Consider the following 21,937-nt stretch of genomic DNA (forward strand, 5'->3'; position numbering starts at 1 on the left):
ACAACAAGGAAAAGGATTGTCCAGGGGTCATGCTCTCAAGTGTCGGGACAGTTTTTTTTCAGCAGGTGAAATGAGTCCAAGCAATCCTCTTTGAGGGTTTATTCGTTAAGTCATTGTTAAAGGGACCTATCATGCAAAATTGCACTTTGTACGTCTTTTATATCATGAATATGTGTCCCCGTGTTCAGGGAATTACCAAGTGTCAGAAACACAACCCTATCTCTTTTCCTCCATACCACAAATATCCTGAAAACGGGGCTGCAACAGAGCTGATTATTATTTGAATTTTTCTGACGTCAGAAAAGGGGTGCTCCGCCTATATGGGCAACTCTCCACCTATCAGGGGAATGAGAGACCGCTCAAAAGCGCTGGAGACGCTGTAGTACATATGCCAGGCCTGTAAGTGGCGCTGTAGTCTGCCACAAAAGCAGAATCAGCCCTTGCAAAAACAGGGCTGGAAAAGAGCAAATAGAGCGAAATGAGGAATGGTTAAAATGCATGAACTGTTTGGTATTTTGAAAAAAAAACTTCACAGACATGTTTTATATAGGTATGGCCCTACAATATATCTTTCAAATATAGCATGATAGGTCCACTTTAAGTTAGTTTCGATGTCTCTGTTTTTGAGTTCTCTTGATAAAGTTATGTTTATGTTACTTTTCTTTCCTCTTTTTATTTTACCCTTGGAAGCACTAAACACTACTAAAATGTAATGCAACGTTTGCAGGTTGACTCATTCATTTTGCAGCATTCAGTGACAGAGAGGAAAATAATAGAAATTTGAAGCATTTCATTCTCAAAGAGGCCCTATTATTATAATACATTTTCCAGTTCTTAATGTCAATTATTTTGTACCTCTACTGTGAATGTTTTTCTTTCTCATACTGCCTGTGATGCAGCACCTATTTTCACCCTCTGTCTCAAACCAGACCCCAGTGTGCTCTCATTCGTTAGCTGGTCGGTTCTGTTGTGATTGTTCAGCCTCTTAGGCGCTGTTTACACGAGAACGAAACGGGTTGTATCCGCTACTTTTAGAGTGGGAGAGGAACTCCCTCTGGAGGGAACATTTGGATTGTAGCCTTTGCAGACCATTTACATGCACACAAACCTAAAGAACATACTACAGGAAAGGGACAACTCCAAAAAGCATATCAGGTACTCTTCAAACTAACTGCAGTCCATTTACTGACAAAAAGGTTTCAAATTAGCTGGATGCATTTGGGCTTGTTTCAATAAGCTGATTCAAGTTTAACTGGGGTCAGTCACCATGGTAACCTGCACAGCTAGCCTGCTCTGAAGAAGGGTCAGTTAACCAATACGTTGTTCAAACCCTGACGTGAATGTCCAGTATCTTACTAACTGAAATTATTATAAGAACTTCATATGCATTGCACTGAATGTCATTACAGACAAGGTACTTGACAGTGGTTACCACAATATTAATAACGTCCACACTCTTATTCTAGGTTTTCTGCCAATGTATTGCAATTCCCGCTTGGCCTAAGCATCAGGGAATACAAAAAGGAAAACATGTTTAAGTTGTTTTCTATCCAAAATGTGTTACAAGTAGCAAACGTCTTTGAGAGTTAACTTTAACATGTTATCAAGTGTGCAGTAGGAAAACAAGCGTGTGTGACATCAAATAGGAAATTAGTACTAAGGTTATTGCTGTGAATCTGGCAGTGGCAGTGCAGTGTGTTTAAGGTTTATTTGTACATGAAACATGCTAAGCTAAGTCCCTGTGTCTTGGTTGCCACCTTATGATAAAATGGAATCCCGGAAGCTACTGACCACTTTACCTCAAGCTTATGTAAGGAAGACGGACCTTTTTAAGCTGGACCAGCTCATTTAAGTGACAAGCTGTTCTGAAATATAAAAGATTGTTTATATTTCCCCTCTAGTTTAGTAGCAGAATCAGCCGTACTGGCAACACACGCTTGCAAAGTATGACGCACATCAAAACACTGGCACCCATTGTTTCCTGTGTCGCTCCACACAATGGTGGCATCTTGATGCCTGACAGCGGCAAGTCAATGCACGAGGACACTTTACCATCTTGTTGCCAGGCGCTAACACTCCAGAATCTAGGCTGAAAAACAAGGTTAATGGGAAAAAGACCTGCAGAGACTCGAGATAGATAAAGGATTTACTTATTTAGTGGCCATTTTTTATTTATCTTTGTATTGACCACTTCATAAGTAGAAGTGCCTCCTTGATGTTCAATAGCTGCTATAATATCAAGATGAGTGCCAAGACAGTAGAAAATAACATCTACACTCAGTAGAATTTTTTTTTGCAGGTATATAAAGAGACTTTATGAGTCATCCTATCATAACAACCTAATGAGGCTGTCCAACAACATCATCTCTGACCCAAACCATGTTCTGAACAGCAAATATGGACTGCTACCATCTTATCAAAGATACAGGGTCCCACGATTCAATAAAGTCAGGCTGAAGCACTCCTTTGTGCATCAGTTAATCTTAACAGTAAATACAGAGCTAAATCCCAGATCAAATGCACGCTAAAGGGTCTTTGAGCATGTTTCTATCAGTTATTTTTCATGTATTGTGTCTTGATATTTATCCATGTTGATGTTGCAAATGGTGCTGCTGTGATGCAAGTCAACTTTCAGACTTGGTCTGACCATTGAAGTATTATCGTATCATATATCTTAGTAGCTTTAGTAAAGAGAGGTAGTTGGTTCAGTTTTTCTATTTTCATTGAAATAAGGAATTAATTGAAATCCACCAAAGTTTCAATAGTTATTATCCCTTCGACTCTCCCTTAGATTGGTATTCCACAAGCAAGCATGTACCTCTATTGAGAGAGAGGACATACTGTCTGTATGTAGAACAGCTAAAGCACAGGGTAAAGAAATGTATCACACACTTCAGTTTCTGTTATCATCCTGCATCTGCAATCTGTCTAGAAATAGTTTGCACTCTCACCTGAATCGACAAGCTTGCAAAAGATGTAAGAGGTCAGTCGCATACTGTATGAATGATGATTATTGAAAGGAAGAGGGTGCAGTTTTATTTATGACGAACAGGAAATAAAGAGAGCAAAAAATAGGCAGTCATAAACAAATAATAATTGTAATCACACCTCTCCTTTTTCTATCCATAGTAACAGGACTATGGACCTGAGCCTGCGAGATGCTCTGGGTGGAGGTGGGGTCCCAGGTGGGGCCCCTGCTGAGGCCCTAATGAAGAGGGACTTTGTGGCTTCACTGGAGAAAGAGAGCTATGATGACAAGGTGGGGGAGACGGTCTCCAAGAGCGACTACCGACCCTTACTGGATGGAAAGGACACCAAGAGTGGTGAGTCGCTGTGAGCGTTTGAGCAAAGATGTGAAGAGGAAGTGATGCTTTTCATGGATGTGATGTTGATCCCTCTAGGGACGTCCTCTTTTCAGGAGGGAGTGAGAGTTGAGTTGGCTTGTGGGCATTTACAAGAGTCACTGGTTTTGAATTGAAGTCGTCTGGGTAAAATAAAACTGTATTGCACTGTTTGTGTCCTAAGCTCTCTTAAAGGATAAAACCATGTCTTATGAATTCAAAAATATAACTAATGTAATACACCTTAGTTATATTTTTTTATGATTCAAATTGAAGCAGCAGAGACCAATACATCCTGATCCTTTCGTCTATAGAAAGGTTCAACTTTCAAAACCCCATTACAGCACAATAACAACATCTTTTCATTAAAAAGCTTGCTGTATAAAATATATTGTGGTCTCCAAGGCTCAGCTGGGATAACCCTGATAACATCACTACAAACTCATATTGGTTATTTCTCAGACTCAAGAAAGTTTATCAGCCATTCAAAGTTTATGAAACTGTTTTGATATCCATATAGAGTGGTGCAGGGATGACGTATTTACCCGGAAGTAAGCTGCGCATGGGTTTCCCTCGACAAAAAAGCAATGGGATTCCTCCATAGGATTTTGACAAAAAAAAAATGGGATTCCTCCCAATAAAGCATTTTTGGAAAAAAAAAAGGCTTGAAATAAGGTTCGTGGAAAAACGAACCTGTTTGAATAAATGCACGTTTTATTCAACCGGAATAATCTCCACATGTCTACCCTGCTTTTATAATGTTCGAATCCTAAATCTAATCGCCAGAAGCAAAATGCTAACGTTATGCTATAAACGAACTACAGCAGGGTCGCTGCTTCAACGTCACGCCAACTTAAGATCGATATTCAAAAATACAGATTCAAAATTGTACAAGTTGAAAATTTTGTTTTAACAGGAGGCAGGTCCTGTTTTTAACAGGAGGCAGGTAGGAGGCAGGTACTTGCTTTCAAGCAGAACAGGGGCAAACAAACTTAGCGGGAGTGTTTACGTGTTTGGCGTAATGACGTACAACGTCCTCGACAACTTCTGTAGTCCTATTCAGCCACTTGTTAACAACCATCGTTTTTCAGACACATAAACTCTTCAAAACTCACCAGTGGGGTCACTGCTTATGTATTTAATGTCGTAGAACAAAACGTGATCTGTCTCTTAAATTTGTGTCAACCACAGACCTTATTTCCAGCTATTTTCCAAAATCTTATGGAGAAATCCCATTGACTCTGAGACGTGGTAAAATGCTAACTCACTTCCCGGTTTTAGGACTCGTCACTGCACCACTCTATTGCTCGAGATGAGTCAACAGACTTCTCTTGAGGCTCTTTTTTGAAGGAATAAAGTAGTAATTTGATAGGTTTTTTACATTCTGTCTTGTTTTCTGTCGGCAGCATTAGGGAAATATGTGTTTGTCAGAAGTGTAAAATGTAAAGAGTCATCTTACCAGTTTGACAGGAATGTTATCATTGGCTCAGGGAGAATTTGGCAACATCTGATTGGTTTAGCTTGAAAGAGTAAACACCCATCAGTTGATTAGATAAAAACAAGAGACATATAATGAGTCTATATTACTGAACTTTTACTAAGCTTCATTAGTTGCTTGTAAAAGTGCCTGACATGTAGCTTTATAAAATAAGCTCTGCATAAACATTCTGACTTTTACAGATGAAGTGAAGAAAAGATGGATGACTGGTAGAAATAAAGTGTAGAGCTGGGAGATTAGGAAAGAAGCAAGAGACTACTGGAGGATTTGAGGAAAGGAGAGCAGTCCAGAGCCGGGGAGTTAAATAGAGCAGACACAAAAGCCCTGTAGAGACACAGAGACATGGATTAATATATAGAGGGGGCTTTGTTCAAACCTCAAGGGAGGGGGGTCATTTGTGCCACTAGTTTTTATTTTCTATTGAGAGAATGATGAAATGTAGTTGCTTTCTTTCCTCTGTGGGCTGGTACCCTTGAGTAAAGTCCTCTTTGAATCGTTTATTCATTAAATGGTCAACTTTATCAAATATTAAAACACGAAAGCAAGCTGGAGATGATAATAAATTAGTGTTTTTTGTCACATCTGAAAACGTATCTCTCTCTTAATAGTTGTAATAAGTGACTAGCAAACCTTTTTATCTTTGTGAGCTAACGTTAGCTCAGAAAAGCTATCAAACATATGGTCAGCATTGGGATACTTCACTTTAGTAACCCCCTTCAATCATAGAGCCGTTGGTTGTAAGGAAATGAGCAAAATATGAGCATAACCTGGCAAAACTAATCGAATTATCTTGTTTTCATCCTTTTGGATGCCAAAATTGTACATGAAATTAAAATTCCATTTATTTCCCAGCCCTGCTTGACCAAAGGACAGTTGTTATTGTTAACAATTGTACTAATGCAGTGATCATTTATTGATTCTGAGTTTAACATGCGCTGCAATACAATGGCTTTCTCCTCAGATGTTATACCGTAGAAACAAGATTCGTTACTGTAATAATTAATGTTGTTTTCAACAACGTAGGGTACTGCATATTAAAACATGTAAAATTAGTAGATCATGTGATTTTAATACTTATCAATAGCAGTCCGATGATAATAATGGACTTTTTTTTGTTCTGTTAGTATCACTGCACAAAATACAGACACTACAAGCTCCTTAGACTACTCTATGTATCAGGGCCATCAGGGATCCTGTGTGTGTGTGTGTGTGTGTGTGTGTGTGTGTGTGTGTGTGTGTGTGTGTGTGTGTGTGTGTGTGTGTGTGTGTGTGTGTGTGTGTGTGTGTGTGTGTGTGTGTGTGTGTGTGTGTGTGTGTGTGTGTGTGTGTGTGTGTGTGTGTGTGTCAAAGATAAAGTGTAATTGCCTTGTCACTTCGGCTAACCCTGTCTAGACTTAAATTAACTGAGTGTCTCACTACGTCGCTATTTCTCAAGCTCTCTTTATTTCTCCTGTGTTTTTCTTGTTTTGTTCAGGCCTTATCTTGACTCATTATACCTTTATTGTTTTCTCTTATTGCTTAGTGCTTAATTTTTCCTCTGGTCTCACTTCTATTCGCTGATGTGTTCTTTCTATCTCTCTGTCATTGTTGTGCTGTGTCAGCCTGGAGACAGTGCTGTACAGTATACTGTAAGCATCATTACCATCAACACACACAATCAGCTCCCTGCCAGTGGCACAGTGTGGTACAATGAGTTGAATGTGAGACTGTATATAGGTGTCCGTTTTTAAATAACAACAAGCTTAAGTGAACAACATTTTGATAGCACCTGTAGATAGATAAGCTATGTTAATATGTGTGGGATTCACTGGGAAGATACCCTGACTTTAAGTCCTTTTTATCGGTCAAGATCCAAAAACACTAGACCAATTTTATACACAATATACAAAACTCCATCAAAAGACATTACATGACATTTGATAAAGGGTGAGTAATACTCCTAAAGATGAGGACACTTAACTTATGATTAAAACTCTGAAGAAGCAGTTGTAAATTCAATTATTATAACTTTCCAGTATTTTGAAACATTAATGTGACATTTAAAGATGTCAAGTTGCTTATCAGAATTTCATGTATACGTTACCAATTCCAGATTCATCATGGTAATAAATTGGCAGGGCTGGCTGCTGATTAGTTTGATATATTGCTGCTAAATGGAGGTGGCACATCGGCCAGAAGTGCATGCATTATTTCTGAATCCTTTATGATAAACCACCAGCCTGTCGTATCCTCTCTCACATGCAATGTGTGACATACCCATGCCCAGCTGGTATGATGATGATCAGCATAAGCAGAAACACATCCTCTGGCTGTTTGTGCGTTTGTGTGACTATATAAAATACTGGTAACTATATTGGTCTTTAGGCTACATTTTGTAAGTGCCATATGGGTGTTAGAGACACTGTGTGTGAGCAACAGATGTTTTACCACCGGGCTTCACAAATATTTTCATATCATAGGCCGTCAATCAGATTCCTAATGCACCACAGACCCTCATGTGATAGGATATTAACCTTGATGTGGGACCCCTCAAGGATAAATTCTAGGCCCACTGGGTTTCTCTTTATATATTGTCTCTGATGTCCTTGATCTTTTCAACTTTCTACTGATTGATAACCTTTGACTCTTTCTATTGGATGCTACAAAAGATTCAACAGAGTACCTCTGTGGTGCTCTTGTTGGTCCTTGTTAATTTAGCCATGTCTGTCCTTGTCATAATGTCTTAAAGTAATGTCACTTGAGTCAGCGTTGGTTAGTGCTGAAGACTACAGCTTGGAGAGATGAAAAAAGACTGGAGGTGTGTAGCTTGGTCCTCATCCCTGTCTCAGGCTAGAGGCTTAAGGCAACCATATTCATTAATAGCTTAATTCACCTGAATATCCAACCAGAGTGTCTGGAGTCATCGTGATATCATTGTGATGACTACCGTAATTTTCGGACTATAAGCCGCGCCTTTTTCCCTATTTTTCGACGCTGCGGCTTATATAACGGTGCGGCTAATCTATGGATTTTTACAGCTAACGGCCAACACCTTTAACTCTATGGGCTCTATGGCCGGTCCGCGGACCCCCACCTTTAAGCGGCGGGTTCCAGCAGGAAAAACTGGAGGCCGGAAAAGAGTGAGACAGGTAGCGCGCAAAAGTAAAAGTGGAACCGAGAGTGGTATGCCGCTGCTGCGGCTTATATTCAGGTGCGCCTTATAGTCCGAAAACTACGGTAATCATTGGGTGGGTGTGTTTGTGTGTTAAGAGTTAAGAGGCTGACCTTTTTGAATGTGTGTTTCAGCACTGCCTCATGACCGTGTGCAGCAGTACCCTCAGTGAGCTGGGCCTGCAGTTGATGATAGACCTTCTTGCTCTGAGGGACTCGTCCTATTGGCTCGTTCGCACTGAGCTCTTGGAGACTCTGGCAGAGATGGACTTCCGGTAGGATCATTTTAAACTTTTGTTTTGTTACCCGAGCTACTGGCTGAGGCATCGTGCTATTTCAATTTTGAATAAAAATGTATAATAACTAAGCTTTTTTATTTTTTTTTATTATTTATAAACTGTTAGGGGTGTTGCAATAGGCTATCTTTGATAATGTAATATTTTTCTTTTTTCACGCTTTTGTTCAGTAATGGTTACAGATCTTCTATTATCTATCAATTTTCTTTACAAAACGCACAATAAACAATGTTTTAAGATGAATTTCAATTGTTCCCTTATTTCTTTGTTTACACATTTTATATAAATACCTCAATAATATTGTTATGGTAAGTCTTTGATCTCTGGGATTATTACTAAAGATATGCACTCTTTTCTCTTTTAGGTTAGTGAATTTCTTGGAGAGAAGAACAGAACATTTGCACAAAGGGGACCATCACTACACTGGGGTAAGTCTCCATTCTATCTTCCTGGTAGTCTTGCTGTAGAGAAGTAAGTATTTTTATGTTTTTAGATGCCAAAATGTTAAACTTGAGTTAATTCTGTTAACCACACAAAACAACACTGAAACTTGGAACATGTGGTCCCTAATATGTCCGATTCCTCTCTATCTAGCGGCTGCGCCTGCAGGACAGAGTCCTGAACGATTTGGTCATCCGTCTGTTGGGAGATGACGACCCCAGAGTCCGACACGTGGCAGCGTCAGCTGTCAGCAGGTAAACTCTCATCATATACTGTATTTACTAAATACACATCAGGTATACTGGACTTTACTGTAGAAAAGCAAGTTTCTTTCACACAAGAAAAAATCAGTTACAATTTATTAAACTCTAACCCAGAGTTGGTACTTTTTGACTTTATCTACTTTTTTAGAAATTAATTGGGATTTAGCTACCAGATGATAAAGGATACATCATTGATTCTCATACCTAGAATCGATGAAAAATCTAACCAGAGGGTCATTAGTAATGATCTGTCTTCTATACCTCATCCATTTTTCCCTTCTATCTTCAAAGATATGATCTTCTTTTCTAATTGTTCCATTGCATATCATTATTTACAAGATCCTTTTATTAAGAGTTCATTAGAAAATCTTCTTTTAACCAGTTCCTTGTAAAAACACCAGAAGCAAGATTCTTACTTATTGCTAGCAATAAGAGTAGCAACAATATAACACATTACAAGTAGTAAGATAAGTGGGTTTTTGTTTGGATGACCAAAACACATGACTTTGTTTTGCTTTCTGCTTCACTCTTTAGCACTTTGAAGTACAATTTTCTTTGTACTTACTTTGAATTTGGGGTGTCTTCTTTCTAATGTTCCCTTCTCTCTGTCTCTCTCTCTCTCAACAGGCTGGTTTCCAGATTGTTCTACGACTGCGACCAGGGTCAAGTGGACCCAGTAGTGGCGATTGCCCGGGACCAGAGTTCAGTCTACCTGCAGCTGCTGATGCACGAGGCCCAACCCCCCTCCCAGTTCACAGTTAGTACCATCACAAGGTACGGAAACACACTCCTTTGATGTCGCATCTCATAGGCTAAAGCCTCATTGGTCAATCATCTGTGATTCCTTTCTCTGCCAGGACGTACAGAGGCTACAACTTGTCCAACAACGTGTCTGATGTCACAATCGAGAACAATTTGTCCAGAGTCGTCACCGCCATCTCCCACGCTTTCACCTCCTCTACCTCCAAAGCCCTGACTGTGAGCTTTCACACCTTTTTAGTTTGCTCCCTGGACAGAACATCTCTCTTGTATTTTGTATATGAACATGTTTGAAAACGATTCCTTTTATCTTGTTTCTCTACAGTTTGGCTGCTGTGAGGCCTTATGCCTCCTGGCTACACATTTCCCAGTGTGCACCTGGAGTACAGGCTGGCACTGCGGCTATGTGAGCTCCAGCAGCAGCTTCTCTTCCCGCTCTAGTCTGAACCGCAGCAGGGGCCGGGCCCTCAGGTACGTGCACTCCTTCTCTTGTTACTTCATCCTCCTCCTTCTTCCTTTCCCTTCCTCTCTTCTCAATAGTAACTGATCCTCTCCTGTCTCTCGGCTCTGCAGTGTGTCGCAGACCGGCAGTGCTCCAGCCTCTTCAGCCTCCTCCTCGTCTGCACCTGACACTGAGCGCAGGACTCTGACAGTAGGCATGGCCAACATGGTGCTCTCCTTACTCTCCTCCGCCTGGTTTCCACTTGATCTGGCCTCACACCAAGATGCACTTTTGCTGTCTGGCAATCTGCTTGCTGGTGGGTCATATTCATAGAAATTCTAGATTCATATATTATTTTGGAAGAGGAATCCCTCCTTTGTTGCTCTCCAAGAAGTTTATTCCTCGTGTGCTGCGAGGGTCCAAGGAAAGAAGGTGACCTGTACTCTTCACATGATAAAGCCCCCTAAGACAATAAGTCAGTTGTGATTTTAGTTGGGATAAGACGTTTTTTTGCTTATTTAAAGAGCAAATATACATTAACAAAAGAGAAAAAAAACTAATTGGTTCCCTTTTTTAGAAAAAAACGAAATCGTTTAAAATGTACAAACGTGTCAGTCTCAACTCAAAACGTAACCTATTTAGTGCATTAAAGTGCCCTTTTTACATTCTGGGCTGTAAAGATAACATCTTCTGAAATGTAAATAAATAATGGTGGTGCGGTGAAAATATTTTCAGTACTCATGTTGCTCGAGTTCCTCAAAGAACTTTCACCCATCATTTTAAAACATGATATTTCATTTAGCTGAAGCTTTAGCCAAAGTGACTTGCAAAAACTGCAAAAATCATGACAATAGAAATGGCTAGAAACCTGCCGGTACATTTACTTCAAGTAAGCCAAACCATCGAAGAGCTGGTGCCTTAAATTGAAATGAGCTAAATCTTTAAAGTACTGTAATTTAGTTGTTTTTTTTGGTGACCTCACTCGCCTTAAAAATACCCCCAGATTTAGAGACAGAAGCTGTAAAAAGTCTGTTATTCATGTTCCCAGCTGTGGCTCCTAAATGCATGCGCAACCCCTGGGCTGGAGAGGAGGAAGGCAGCAGTGGTAGCACCAACACAAGTGGAGGCCCCAACAAGATGGAGGAGCCCTGGGCAGGGCTGTCGGAGCGCTCCCTGGTGGCCATGGTGGAGCAGCTCTTCTCCCACATACTGAAGATCCTCAACATCTGCGCCCACGTGCTGGACGACACCCCCCCCGGACCAGCTATTAAAGTAACCACTTGCAATACTTCTGTTGTTTGATTTGATCAGTCATATCTGCAGATCACATAGTTGCATCCACTGGAAGGCTGATTGTTATATTATTTAATTATGATTTAATCTATTCCCCCTTTTTTCAGGCCACCCTCCCCTCCTTGAGCAACACCCCCTCCCTCAGTCCCATCAGGAGGAAAGGCAAGGAGAAGGATATTGTGGAGCCCAGTGCTGCCCCCATGAGCCCAAAGAAAAGTGTTGACATCAACACAGGTACATATGCAGTGTATTTATATGTCTATATACCCAGGCAGAGGTGGAAGAAGTACTTAAGTAGAAGTACCAGAGTGTATAAATACTCTGTTACAAGTAAAGGTCCTGTATTCACATGTTTACTCGAGTGACCGTACTAATTCACTCGAGTAAAAATGTAGCTTTAAAATGTACTAAAAGTACTAAAAGTATTCATAATGCAGATTGGCCCATTTTGGAATGATATATATATATATATAATATATAATATATATATATATATCACATGTTTATTATAATTATTAATGCATGAATGTTTTTATTATAGTTGGTAAAGTACATTTTATTATTTTATTTACTGATGGGTAGTTTGTGAATTTAGTTGAGGTGTTACTAAAGTCTTATGTAAGTGTTTATGTTTTATATCATTAATCAATATCTGCAAAGTAACTAAAGGTATTAAATACATGTAGTGGAGTTAAAGTGCAATGTTTACCTCTAAATTGTAGAAGTAAAAAGTAGCACAAAATCGGGATACTCATGTAAAGTACAAGTACCTCAAAATTGTGCTTGAGTACAGTACTAGAGTAAATGTACTTGGTTACTTTACACCACTGTACACAGGCAATGGAACATGCTCAGTGACCATGCAGCAGCACAGACAGACTATAGGGCGGCTCAATTAAAACAAATAAACAAGTGGCTTTTATATGGACTGATATTGTAATTCAAATATGATAAACGGTTATAGAGGAAATGAAACATACATTTTCTCTTTTTGAGGATCTGTACCAAACCGTTTGTAGGTCTTTCAGAATGATATTTTTACATACTTAGCCTTTACTGAATATCTCGCTTACTTTGATTTGTACATTGCATAGTCCATTTTGTGATTTCGGTAACATCTTCGATCAATGGTGCAGTCCTAAAAGAAAGTCTTACTTATGTTTCTGAATATTTAAAATGTTTGTCTTGTGAGCAGGCAGGCCAGCAGACGGCACAGGGTCCACCGCCGTAAACAAGTCTACCACCGTCGGCAACTTCTACCACCTGCCCACCTACCTCAAGCTCTACGACGTCCTCAAAGCTACACATGCCAACTACAAGGTCAGAAGGAGCATCCAGCTTCAAATAGTCTATCAGTAATCATATTAGTGTAGCCTCATCTTTATCTGCCACTGTGCAGATGTACCGTAAAACAAAATAAATAATGGTCAGCAGTTTAATCTATAAATGAAGTTTCAAACTAATTTGTACAGTTTTTCCTCGTTTCTTTTGTTAATTGTGTTTTTCTTCTCGCCTAGGTGACGCTGGACCTCCACAGTAGTCAGGAGAAGTTTGGAGGATTTCTGCGTTCAGCTCTAGATGTTCTCTCTCAGCTCCTGGAGCTCACCACACTACATGACATCAGCAAGGTAAAGATATTTAAACAGCTCTGTTTGAAATCAGACATTGTTAGAGTTCATTAGAAGAAGCAAGAAGGAGAAAATAAATAACATGCATCTGTTTCTTCCTATAAGCCAATGTACCATCACAGTTGTTCACATGGACATAATCCATTAAATAAAATGGTGTGTTGGTTCTTCGTCAGTGTGTGGAGGAAATCTTGAGCTACCTCAAGTCCTGCTTCTCCAGAGAACCCACCATGGCGACAGTTTGTGTACAACAGGTCAGTAATATGTGTTTTATGTCTGATGATAGATTTACTTGTGTGTTGTGTACAGTTTTTTGTTTCGTGTGTGGCAGTCTTTATGGTTCCAACACTGAGCAGTGTGCTGCGACCGCTGCGACCCCACACAGAGTGAAGTGGTACTTTACGACAGGGCCCGTAAAGGAGCTGGTTTCCCTGAGCGATGGTTCCATACATCTTTCACACACACACACACACACACACACACACACACACACACACACACACACACACACACACACACACACACACACACACACACACACACACACACGTGTGTGTGTGTGTGTGTGTGTGTGTGTGTGTGTGTGTGTGTGAAAGATGNGAAAGGAAAACTTGAAGGCCTTGTTTCTCAAACTGATGACTCCGGTGACAGTCATTATATAATGGTGACATATTTCGCTAATTATTTGGAGTGTACACAATCCTGATATTCTTAGAATCTAGGAATATCGTTCTGTCCAGCAGTGGTATACAAACTCAAAATGTTCTTCGGGTCCAATGCGACTGATTCGATAGAGCAGGTCACATATAGATCTGATAAAAACTGAATTCTTATATAGATGAGTCATGATCATCTTCATGAGACAGTAACTTTATTGTCTGTTCACAAAGCGAACGCAACAATTGGCATATTTAAGAAATGCTTTACAAATATACACGTAGAATAATAAACAAATATCACATTGTTCTCAAATCCGTGTTTGTCCCGCCTAGTATACAAATAGTGCGCGCGCAAGCGCGGCTGCTGAAATATGCACGCACTGGCTAGGGGGCGCCAGGGCCGGTACCCAAAAAAAAACTTTTTCATTTTTGTTGGATTGTGTTGTTACGTGGATTTGTGTATTTGTGTTACTGTATTTCATAAAGGTGTATTTTTGCTAAATCTTGAGACATTGCCACTGTAAGGTACTAGGCAGGGCCGATTTTGGATAGGCGACATAGGCCAGTCGCAAAGGAGGGGCCCAGATAAGGGGGGCGCTGCGGCTGATAGTCTGGGAGGGGGAGAAAACAAAAAAAAAGAAAAAAAAACATTTTTGACCGTTGGGGCCACTCATCCTAATTTCGGCTTTGATGTAACACAATTCCATATTAAGTAAAAGGTGTCAAACACCCTCTGTAACAGCACTTGACTTTAAATGTTAAAAGTGTGCTGGCGAAGAACACATAGAACAAATTGGCGGGCGCCCATTCGCACGTACAAGATTCCACCGCCGCTCCGGCGCTTACATTATGCTCCGGCTCACTATTCCTCTACATTCTGATGTGAGACTCGTTGGATTTCCCTGCTACCATGATGCGAACGATTCCTTGGCAATTATCCTGCACATTCAAGCAGCCCGCCGTCGAATTCAGCGTCTAAAGAAACCAATGGGAGAGGGACCGACTGCCTTGACTGACAGAGGGCGATCTTGGAAGGGGCAGATGAATCTGCTCCAGTCTTGGATGAAGTCTTATCACAATCCCCCTTCTGTGTTTCCTCTGAAGAAGAGCCCACTTAGGGGTTCAGATCTTCCAATTTCCCGAAAAGCTTGAGAGAATTTCACTGTTGATGAAGAGGGAGGACACCAGGGTTGGTGATCAGTCCTGAAGCCGGCTGTCCTCGCTGGTCTGGGGAAAACTTTCCAAGCGGTCCAAAACTGATGGCATCAGAAACTTTCTTGAAGAGGGCACTGCCATTAGACCCTCGTTTCCAAACAACCATTGTGGAGGAAGCACTGTCTGGGACGGGATCAAGGGAAGAAGGTGATGGTGGGAAAGCTGACTGAGTCTGAACAGGCCACAGACAGACCGTGTGAAGAAGATGGGAACACAGGGCAGCAAGTCCCTCACTTCAAAGAGAGAAAGAGGAGGGAAGAAGATTGGAGAGGGAGGAGGAAGAAGGCAGGAGCAGCCACTCCCTGCAGGCAGCAAGAGGGATAAAAATGGACTCTGCTTGGAGCTTTTTGCTGCTTGAAGAAAGCTGAAGATAAATGAACGTTATCAACAAGCACCACGTCACCCAGCAGTTACCAGACTGATCAGAGAGGCTGAAGATGTTACAAGACATGCCCACCACAATGACATCTGATGACCCTGCTACCCTGGTGGTGGAACAAAATAACCACTTTCCTTTGCTCTCAGAGGTGCCTTTCATGATATGTGTGTGCAATCTTCCTCAACCCCTAGTGAGAGGGTTTTCTGCCCACTGCTGGGTACATTTGCCCAGAAAGATCACGGCATACTACCAGAAAGGCCTGATATGCAGGATCTTTCTCAACAGAACTGTTGAGTTAGCCAGGTGTTTGTGCACTGAAGGCACTTTAGTTCAACCATTTGGTCACTATTGCTTGCTCGGACTGCTTTTTATTGTTCTCGAACAGGAAGATTGGATAATGCTTATGTCGTAGGTTTCCTGCGCTACCTCAGTTGAAATAAGGCCCAGCTATTGTGTATTTTTTTGTATTTATAAAATTTCCTTAAACCTTGAAAAATAAGATATTTTTGTTATCTAAACTTTGACCTCTTTTTTTAGATTTGGAATTTGAAACGGGCAATCGATAAGAACCGGATCGATATGCCAGAATCGGAATCGTACATTTCAACGATCCGCACCCTAATGAAGGGTCAGTAAGCTTGTAAGAAATGTCTTTAATTTTGATAAAACTTCAAGGCTGATCGACTTACCTTCTTGGGTCAAAGCGTCAAATGCATAATAGGACAAAGTGACATTGGAAGTCATGGATGTAAACTGCCAAATGAACGTTTGCTGATGAATACACCACGGAGGTGAGTTATTCCAGACACCACAGCAACAGTAAACTCATTACCCCCATGAATGGACGCACTCCGTTTTGATCTTTGAGGTAAATGCAGAGAATCCTTTTAGCTAAATTTGTGTAATAGGCCTTGCTGAAAATGCAACGCAGGTCAAAGTTTTTCCATTTCTGATAATGACGTCTGTTATAAAGAAATCAAACTCAAAGGAGTTTTTACAGACCAGAGGAGACCTAGGAAACACAAAACCTTTTGAGTTGTTAATATTGATTTCTCTTTGTTATACATAATTCCCAAAAGTAAAACGCCTGAAATCCGTCCCTATCATCTTAATCTCCTATGCGCAGACCTGCCCTGCCGCTGCTCCTTGACCCTGTTTAATGCCACCTAATATTGGCATGTGTATGTTGCTAATGCTTAAGTCTATCTCTCCAAGCCAAAGGGACAGGGGTAGGTGAAAGTTAAACTGCCAGCATTCACATAGTCACTCCAGCTGTCACTTACCATCTTGGAAAAGACAAGCACTTAGAGGGAGGGCGAGAGGGGGAAGGGAAGGAGGAGGAGGCAGCGGCACTATGGGCATTTTCCACTGCAGCGCATCGCACAGTTTTAAGCGTGCCGTGCCAAACCCGGCCCGTTTTTTGGTTGCGTTTCCACTAGGGGTGTTCCGGCTAACGGGTACTGTTCACAGTTCTGGTTTTTTCTGGCACTCAAAATCCAGGTTCTTTCCGGGCCAAACAACCGGGTCTGCTGAATCATGCCAAACTAGAAAGAGAATCGCTGGCAAGGGGGCTACAACTAGAACAAAATGAACATATTTACTGTTGCTTAGTTGTAATACGAACGTTTCAAAATTATGCGCCGAGTAACAACATACTTATACCGTGTTAGTAAAACCATAATTAATGCCATTTGACAAGTCTGCAGACAGAATGCAGAGCGAAAGAAGTTTAAAATCGTGTTTTCTGAATGGGAGATCGGCTAAGCTAACGCAGTTATGCTCCGGACGTCCACACTCACAACAACGGCCTATACAGACATAAATAAACCAGCGACTTGTATTCGCCATGACACAGGACAGTCTGTGGTCATGTACTTGTTTAACTTTTGGTCTAGTTTTCTGAACAGATATGAGGAGCTGTGAGCTTGAGTGCTAAACAGCTAAGGCTGATGTTGTTTTCTGTGTTCGCATTGAAGATAGACGTGCGGTTGCCGCCTACACTGCGTTACTTCGTTAACTGCCCCGCAATAAACTGTAATGAAAAGCAGCATAAGTGAGCCTGGCCTACAAGGGCCTAATAACGGTATACCGTACTAACCGTGCGAGCCGCAAGTGGAAATGCCCATTGAGTGGGTGTCCCTTTCTGGTAGGGGACCGGGCCTTCATCAATGAGTGTGGATGTTTCCCTTGTACCAAATGTTTGAACACATAACATTGGACACTGTTTGGAGGGTGAATACAACTTCGAAAAATAATCATACAGGTATAAGAAAGAGCATAGGGAGGGGGATGGAGATAAATTGCTTATTCTTTTTGTTTAAATGGTCTGGGAGGGATACACCAAAATGGTGCAAACCTTTAAACAGAACTGGATTGAATATGAGAACTGATTGTGATCTAAGAGAAAATAAGAGAGTGCATGACATGAGTATGACTAATGCGGGGGAAATAAAAAACACGGAACCGAAACAGAGAGGAGGGCAGAGGAGCAGGAAGATTATTGTCTCCTCTGGCGTATGATTTTTGTCGTTGTCGATGACGTCAATTAAACAGCAAAACAACACACTCACCAGAGTGGTGGCAATAATTGGTGCAATCCATGGTCATTGAAAAACATGTCGCATAATCCTTTACTGTGAAAACAGACCTGTGGAAGCTGCTGGTACCTCTGGGGTTTCTCTCTTTAACTCTACCCAAACCAGCAGGTTTTCATCTATTTGAATTGCAAATTAACCTAATTTTCAAATCTCCACTAGAATTTGGCTTTAAAGGGACCTATCATGCAAAATGCACTTTTTGATGGTCTTCTTTACTAAATATGTGTCCCCGGTGTGTCAGGGAACTCACGCAGCGTTCAAAAAATAAACCCTCTCCTTTTCTCCGTACCCCAAATCTCAAAAAGGGGCTACAACGGAGATGATCCAGAGATTTGCGTCCGATATGACGTAATATCGGAAATGTAGGCTGGCTTTACACCCACGGCTATATCAGAAACGTTGCTATCAGAAACAATGCCTGACTGTTTTGGACGTAATATGGTCGGTATTTACATTAGCATCGCTAACACTCAGAGCTAACCTCTACTGGAGAGCATGTGTGTGAAGAAGAAGGAAATAAAAAGGAACTCACCTTGTGGTATAACCGGCAAGAGAAAGCCTTTGAGCTCCATACTGTTTCAGAAATAATCCTTGATAATCCATGAAATGGCGTTTTATCACCGCAGAATCTGCCGGTAGAATCTCCCGCATGAGCTCAGCCCCCGCCTTTTTTTTTTATCAATCTTTTTTTTTTTTAAAGCTTTATTCTCCAAATCAGCACTTTTGAAATAGAGGGATATGAGGCATGGCTAGAATGGGTGATCTGTTTGGTATTTTGAGCAAAACACTTCATAGACATGTTTTTTATATTTTTTTATATATCTGAGACCTATGCTATTGCCTAAAAATAGCATGATGAATTTTTTTCGACTGTGTTTTACTTTTAAACAAACCGTGTATGCTGCTTTAGTTTACTAAAATACCAACATTTAAAAAGAAATTCAGAACCATCTCTCTCAACATAGCTAAAATGATCCACAGGAAGTAACATTTTTTATGACTTTGGTCTTAGTTTTGTAGTTTTTGCCGTTGTTCCTACAGTAGCAGTTGTACTGATAATGTAATATTCCATATCAAGTTAGAACGTAACTTGTTGTAAGCAAGTTGTAAGCATGGAACGTTACGTGAGAAAGCAACATAAAGAAAGCAACATAAAGAACACAAAATAAGAAAGCAACATAAAAAAAAGCAACGTAAGCATTAAAGTAACATTTAATTTGGAGTACGCAAGTACATTTATGTAAAAATAACTCAACGGTGATTTTGGTTTCACAAAAGGACACAAGTCTCTTTGGTTGTTTTATTTTACTGTCACATAAAATTATTTGATAATCCTGCTGCATTTAGCTGATTTCGATGTTATAACTGAAAGAAATCAGGGCCAACATTGCAAGAATTAATCAAGTTTTAATAAGCAGTCCTTTCACTTCTTCATCCCAAACTGTTGCATTACAACGAGACTACAACTCGTAAATTAAAGCTAAAACCATTTAGGCTCCACACAACACAGATGCTGTGTCTGTCAGTGTTCCAGAAGTGCTGTAAAAGCTTCAGTTACATCATATTCACTTCAACATATCAGCTGAACTCAGCACACACATCCAAATTATTGGCAGTGACAGCCAAGGTGTGTCTGTGTGTGATGACCTCACCAGAACAGCATGTGTGTGTGTGATGCTGCTGGTATTGATGTTCCACTGTGCTGCAGTCACATGTGACTGCAGTCACACACACACACACACACACACACACACACACACACACACACACACACACACACACACACACACACACACACACACACACACACACACACACACACACACACACACACTACTTATTAATGCAGTGGTCCCTCTCTCCTCTTCCCTCTCTCTCCCCTGTACCTCGCTCAAACACACGTACAGTGAAAGTACACACACTGCAGAGATGTGTTCTCATGCCTCAGCAAACACAGTTCCTTCCCAGCTTGAGTGAAACACTAGCAAACTGCGGTATAACTTTATTCTGCTGCTTTCACTCTGACTAGACTTAAACCTGGGTGATCCTACATCCAAGGTCAGTCAAAAGTTATAATAAATCCCATCATGAAAACTGTGCGGATGGAAAATATCTGAAAGTAATTACAGTTCCTTTGCACTCTCTGATAAAAGTAGCCTAATAAAAACATAATGAAATATTGCTTTAAAATGATCAAGAAATTCAAAAAAGTCAATGTTATTGAAAACTGTTTTTTAAAAAATGATTAGTTGAACTAAAGTGTGGGGTCACCGCTTAGCTCATTTTGTAGAGTTTACAGATTAAATCATCTCTTCTATCTCCTCCTTTCAAATCTAGTTCTCCAAAAGAGGCTAAACTGTCCTATAAAATCATCTTAAACAAATAAAATGAATAATGTGTTCCTTTAGTGAAATATGTGACTTACAGTATTCCTCACTTTAAACATTTAACAAGACAATCAAACCAGAAAGAAATGAACCTTTGTAATTCAATGTTATTCATAATGATGCAAGTTGTGTGACTTTTCTCTTTCATAGGATAGAGAATAGTCACACAATTTGGGATTAACAGATCTTTATGACCCTTTTTAAAATATATGTGACTGGTTAAATCTTAGAAAAGGAAACTGCTTGACTTTTTTCAAAGGCCAATAAAGTATGTAGGGATACAACATGGGCAGGACTAAAGGTTTGCCCTTACTGACATTGAGGATGGATGAGATTTCAAATATGTTGTCATACTGATATTCTGTACAAACTGTGAAGTCCACTGAGACAAATGTAACATTTGTGATATTGGGTTATATAAATAAACATTGATTGATTGATTGATTGATTGATTGAAATAGCAGAAGTCAGTTTTATGAAGTCAAAAAATAAAATGAAAGGAAAAGCAAAACATTTCAAACTACAGAATAAATAAGATAAAGATGAATAAGTAACAAGACAAGATATGTAGAAAAAAATAAGAAAGACAGTTGGAGATTACCATGAATAAGAAAAACAACACAAAATAAAAAGACAGATGATGTGAAAATAAAAAGAAATAGAAAGAGAGTCTGGGATTTATGAAAAAATAAAGCAGAGGTTTAGCTGTTGTACTAAGGGTGATAGAGATGGGTGATCCTCCCTTGTCTCAAACAATATATCTCATTGATTGGTACTGGTTCTGACATGTACCCTGACCATCAGACTGAATATGCCAATATGTCAATCTAGCAAGTTATTATGTCAAAAATATTTGATATTAACAGATAACATTTCTCATGGAACTCCTAAGACATTATTGTCACCCTGTCCGTCCCTCTGCCAAATCCTGCCTCTCTGTCACCCCTCTACAGAGAGAATATGTTCCTCCAAAACGTATTTGGCATGTCTTTTTATGGGAAAGTACATTTTAGAAGACCAGGCCTCCAGTATATAACCTGCCCATTTCCACTCATTCCCTTCATCAAAGTAGCACTGTTGTTCTATCAAGCCTCCATGACCCTATTCTGACCCAGTCCCGGAGGTAGTACCTGCATGTAAGCTTTTATTTCTCAAATAAATTATATACCTTTCCTTTGGCAATAAATCATTGAAATGTCCCTGTTGCCATGTTTGTTTGCATTGGGTTCCATCCTTCGTTGCTTGTGCAATGTATTACCGTAGTTTTCGGACTATAAGGCGCACCTGAATATAAGCCGCAGCAGCGGCATATCACTCTCGGTTCCACTTTTACTTTTGCGCGCTACCTGTCTCACTCTTTTCCGGCCTCCAGTTTTTCCTGCTGGAACCCGCCGCTTAAAGGTGGGGGTCCGCGGACCGGCCATAGAGCCCATAGAGTTAAAGGTGTTGGCCGTTAGCTGTAAAAATCCATAGATTAGCCGCACCGTTATATAAGCCGCAGCGTCGAAAAATAGGGAAAAAGGCGCGGCTTATAGTCCGAAAATTACGGTAGTCATCACAATGATATCACGATGACTCCAGACACTCTG

At 40.4% G+C, this 21,937-nt stretch overlaps 2 protein-coding genes across 5 annotated transcripts in view; both read left to right on the top strand.

Annotated features, from left to right (window-relative positions):
- map4l (microtubule associated protein 4 like) overlaps positions 1-21,937 on the top strand; it is a 107,498-nt gene that overhangs the window by 17,543 nt on the left and 68,018 nt on the right. For all 4 annotated transcript variants that reach the window (XM_010767908.1, XM_010767905.1, XM_010767907.1 and 1 more), the window contains exon 2: positions 3,130-3,323. In XM_010767908.1, the coding sequence (XP_010766210.1) occupies positions 3,140-3,323 (184 nt within the window). In that variant the 5' untranslated portion in view covers positions 3,130-3,139. The remainder of the gene's footprint in view (positions 1-3,129; positions 3,324-21,937) is intronic.
- LOC104942658 (huntingtin-like) overlaps positions 8,105-21,937 on the top strand; it is a 17,527-nt gene continuing 3,694 nt past the window's right edge. Inside the window, exons 1-12 of the mRNA XM_010767911.1 lie at positions 8,105-8,264; positions 8,650-8,713; positions 8,880-8,980; positions 9,617-9,763; positions 9,847-9,967; positions 10,074-10,219; positions 10,322-10,506; positions 11,239-11,462; positions 11,591-11,717; positions 12,679-12,803; positions 13,001-13,111; positions 13,288-13,365. Coding sequence (XP_010766213.1) covers positions 8,134-8,264; positions 8,650-8,713; positions 8,880-8,980; positions 9,617-9,763; positions 9,847-9,967; positions 10,074-10,219; positions 10,322-10,506; positions 11,239-11,462; positions 11,591-11,717; positions 12,679-12,803; positions 13,001-13,111; positions 13,288-13,365 — 1,560 coding nt within the window. The 5' untranslated portion in view covers positions 8,105-8,133. The remainder of the gene's footprint in view (positions 8,265-8,649; positions 8,714-8,879; positions 8,981-9,616; positions 9,764-9,846; positions 9,968-10,073; positions 10,220-10,321; positions 10,507-11,238; positions 11,463-11,590; positions 11,718-12,678; positions 12,804-13,000; positions 13,112-13,287; positions 13,366-21,937) is intronic.

Source organism: Notothenia coriiceps, unplaced genomic scaffold (genome assembly GCF_000735185.1).
Source record: "Notothenia coriiceps isolate Sejong01 unplaced genomic scaffold, NC01 NC01_scaffold00004877, whole genome shotgun sequence".
NCBI lineage: Eukaryota > Metazoa > Chordata > Actinopteri > Perciformes > Nototheniidae > Notothenia > Notothenia coriiceps.